Source organism: Lactuca sativa, chromosome 4, assembly GCF_002870075.4.
Source record: "Lactuca sativa cultivar Salinas chromosome 4, Lsat_Salinas_v11, whole genome shotgun sequence".
Classification (NCBI taxonomy): domain Eukaryota; kingdom Viridiplantae; phylum Streptophyta; class Magnoliopsida; order Asterales; family Asteraceae; genus Lactuca; species Lactuca sativa.
The window spans coordinates 144,758,760-144,762,600 of record NC_056626.2 but is presented as its reverse complement, the minus strand read 5'-3'; the positions used below and the strand labels follow the sequence as shown (position 1 = coordinate 144,762,600).

Here is a 3,841-nt window from a genome sequence, read left to right as displayed (position 1 = left end):
TAACCAGCAACACAAACATAAATCTAAACCCTCCGATCTATGCATAAATAAATAAAACGTTATGCTCCTTACCAAAATGTCCCAACAATCCTGTTTAAATACTTAAATACTTGACAAATATTTATTTGTAATATATGTTATTTACTTAATTAATCGTTAGAGACCTGAGAATATATCTTTTATTGCTCTTAGTAATTAATTGTAATTTTGCAAGATAACAACAATTTTAAAATATGTTTACTGTAGTTGGAAGGGTTAGAACTCATAACTTTATGAAAATATATCTTCATATAATTCGCAAGATAACAACATTTATATAAGCATTTTTAAAAAAAAAATTGTGTAATCACTATATGATTCACTTTTCTTCAGTAAAGTCGGTCGCTGCTTTGCTTGCCTTCTCAACAAACCCTTTAATTGCGTCACTTGTATTAGCTTCTACTTCTTCTTTCTTCTCAATAAGTTTCTCAGCAAGGTCTTTTGCGTTTGTATTTGTACTCTCAACAACTTTCTTAATATCTTCATTTGCTGTAGATGTCATAGTATCTTTCTTCTCATCAAGTTTCTCAATAACATCAGTTGTGTTTGCGCCTATCTCTTCAGCACGTTTCTCAATAGCGTCACTTGCGTCACTTATCGACGTGTCTTTCTAAATAATAAAAATATGTAAACCAATTAGAAAACAAATATATGATGTATCAATATTACGTTAGTTTGTAATGCTTTGTGCAACTGACATTAAATATGATGTACCATTGTACCAATATAATGTTTATAAACTTTATTTTATAACAAAGTTTCTAATTTTTTTACACTTGTTTATTATTTAACTTGAGTTTCTTAATAACCTTAATTGCTTCCTTTATTATTCAAAAATATAACCAAACATGACAAAATACACATATCCCAATTGAGTCTCAACAATTTCGTGAACTTTATGCACAGTATTTGGCTTTGCCTAGCTACCCAATTATATGATGTACAAATATTACTTAGTCAAACATAAATAAACACAAATATGAATAGGTGAAGATTTAAAAAAATAAAATAGAAAAGGAATTTACTAAGCAAGAGGTCTGAAAGCGGGATGTTCTGAGGCAAGGGAAATCGGTTGTGGCCCGTCCCACATGGACCAACTTCGGTGTCGAGACTTTCCCTGCCATCTGTAAAGAAAAAAAAATATGAGTAAGTTAGAGGTGCCAATTTCTAATTATTCTACTTTTGATTGAAATGATATATATATATATATATATATATATATATATATATATATATATATATATATATATATATATATATATATATATATATATATATATATATATATATATATATATATATATATATCGCAAAAAAAATTAATAAATATATCTTAAATCGTTGTATTAAAAATAATGCTATTTCAAAAATATAGTTTTGGTACTTATATTTAATATGTTAAATCAACGACATTAGTGGTGCATAAATGGGGTATAAGTGGTCTTTCATGGAAATTTGTATAGGTCTTCAAGTAATTCTATTAAAACGTAATCAGAAAGTACATCTAAAAGAAGTACGATCTATCTGGTTAATTACTATTTGTAATATCTTGAGCCCAACGTAATATATCAATTAACATATATAATAACCTGTAAATCAGTTTAAAATCATGGCAAAAAAATCCTTACAACCTCAAGGATTAGATATTTGGCCCCTAAAATAGCAACATCTATACCGTGTTGTATAACACTCAAATTCTGTGACAAGTTGTATTTTTAAACTAGAATATTGAATTCTTAGTGTTATACAAGCATGATTTTAAGTTGATTTAAGAATTACTATTAAGCTACACTGGTATTTTGGATAAAATGTCACATTTAATCTGTTTACTACTACATTTTTTTGGAATATGAATAAGAAACGTACATTATTAATGCAAATAATGGTAAATAAAAACAAGATGTAAATTATAATTCTGGAATGTCATAATAAAAAAGAAGTTAAAGGCCTGACCTGATTGGTGTTTATGGAAGTCGTCAATCTAACACAAGTCATTGGAAGAGCAGCCATTGAGATTTAAGAGGTGAAGGACAGCTAGCAGGAGTGTGTCTGTATGTGTGGGTGAAGATTGAAGGAGGAGAAGTTTCGATGGTTGTTTTATGGGGGAATCATGAGATTAATAAATAGGGTGGCTTTTACAAAGGATTCACTTTACGATGTCGTAATGGTCCTATGGGTTAATGCATGTCGATTGCATGGATGAGTGGTGTACATTGGTGAAAGCATGTTGTCGATCAATGACTCATTTGAATCATGTCGACTGATGTTAAATTACATTAATGGTCCTTGTGGTTTTGGTTAGTTTTCGTATCCATAACTCTTTTTTTCCTTTGCTTCATTAATGGTCCTTGTGGTCTTGGTATCCATATCTCTTTTTTCCTTTTGGTTGGTCCCTAAAATTTTATTTGGTGCGCATTGCTAATCTGAAAAATACTCTTTTACCCTTATCAATTTCATTTTTATTATTTAATTGTCATTATAAATTTATAAGGTACATACTATATAATTATATAATTGGGCTCCACCCTCCCCTTGATATCTCTTTCTCTTCTCCAATATTTTAAAACTCAGTCAGTCAAACCGGTTTGACCGTGAAAGCGTGAACCAATGAAAAGAGTGGGTCAAATATGACCGGTTTCTTGTCTATTTTTTCATTCAGAATGAACCGGTGGGGTTTTTCAAAAAACTGACTGAACCAGTGAACCAAAACTACTAAAAACCCTGGTTGATGTGGTAGAACAAAACGATATCATACGGTATCAAATTTATCATATCACAATGAAGCTTTGTTAGAATCCTAAGTCAAGTAGGACTTGAAGACCAAGAAAGAATGGGATTTTAAGCAAGTCGGTTTTAGATTCATAATCTTGTTCTACAAGTCGGTAGAATGTAGATCTATATATACATTGTTTTTAGATCGAGTTATGATCATTGAGAGACGTTGTAAATATTGTGAGTTTTGAGTGATTTTCTCATAATAATCAAAGAGTTATTTTGGTTAATTGTGTTTACATATTCTGAACTTGAATTGGTATCAAAGCGTATGTATCATCAGGTGAAACTCTTCCACTGGCGGATCTACATTGGATCCCGGGGTATCCCGGGATGCCCCTCAAAAAAAAATTAATAGTATAAATTTTTCTGATAAAATTTGTTTATTTTGCGTTCCTTAATATAAATGTATTTTGCGAAAAAATAACAAAAGCTCTAGTTGGTTCAGTTGGTTATGACAGCATTGGTGTTTTTCCGGAGGTTGGAAGTTCGAATCTTGGGCTTCACATATGTTAAATTTTTTTGTTTATCAGTTTCTATCATATATCCCTTCAACTTCTTTCTTATTTCTTATAATTCTAAAATTGTCTCACATCGGCCATAAAATGAAACATAGCCCCTATACATTTGTTATATAAGCAACACGAGATTCTCAATTCTCAACAAGTTAAACATTTAAATGGGTTTGGGTTTAAACCCGAAACTGAGTTTGGAAAACTAAAAAACCGAGAAACCGAACCCATTGGTTCAGGATACCCCTTAACGTTGACCCTGGCTCCGCCACTGAACTCTTCATTTGACTGCAACAAGGAGTCATAAGGTTTTTGTCGACAGCCACTTGATTTTAATCGACAAAAGGTGTAAGATCGATACACCTGAATCCAGTCATCAGATTTTGGTCAAACAATATATGATCAAGGTTTTTTAGTTGGAATCGATTTGAGATTGCCGATCAAACAATTATTCTTTGATCATTGCTTGTTTTTTTAACGTATAAACAAAGAGATCAAGCGATAGAACAAGCGGTCAA

The 3,841-nt window shown here is 31.0% G+C and overlaps 1 protein-coding gene across 1 annotated transcript; it reads right to left on the bottom strand.

The window, feature by feature from the left end:
- Positions 1 to 269: 269 nt before the first annotated feature.
- LOC111895422 (uncharacterized) lies at positions 270 to 2,153 on the bottom strand. Its single transcript, XM_023891502.2, has 3 exons — positions 1,993 to 2,153; positions 1,065 to 1,163; positions 270 to 649 (listed from the first exon to the last, which is right to left on the bottom strand). The coding sequence occupies exons 1-3, from the start codon at positions 2,047 to 2,049 to the stop codon at positions 359 to 361; spliced, it is 447 nt and encodes a 148-aa protein (XP_023747270.1). The 5' UTR covers positions 2,050 to 2,153; the 3' UTR covers positions 270 to 358.
- Positions 2,154 to 3,841: the final 1,688 nt, after the last annotated feature.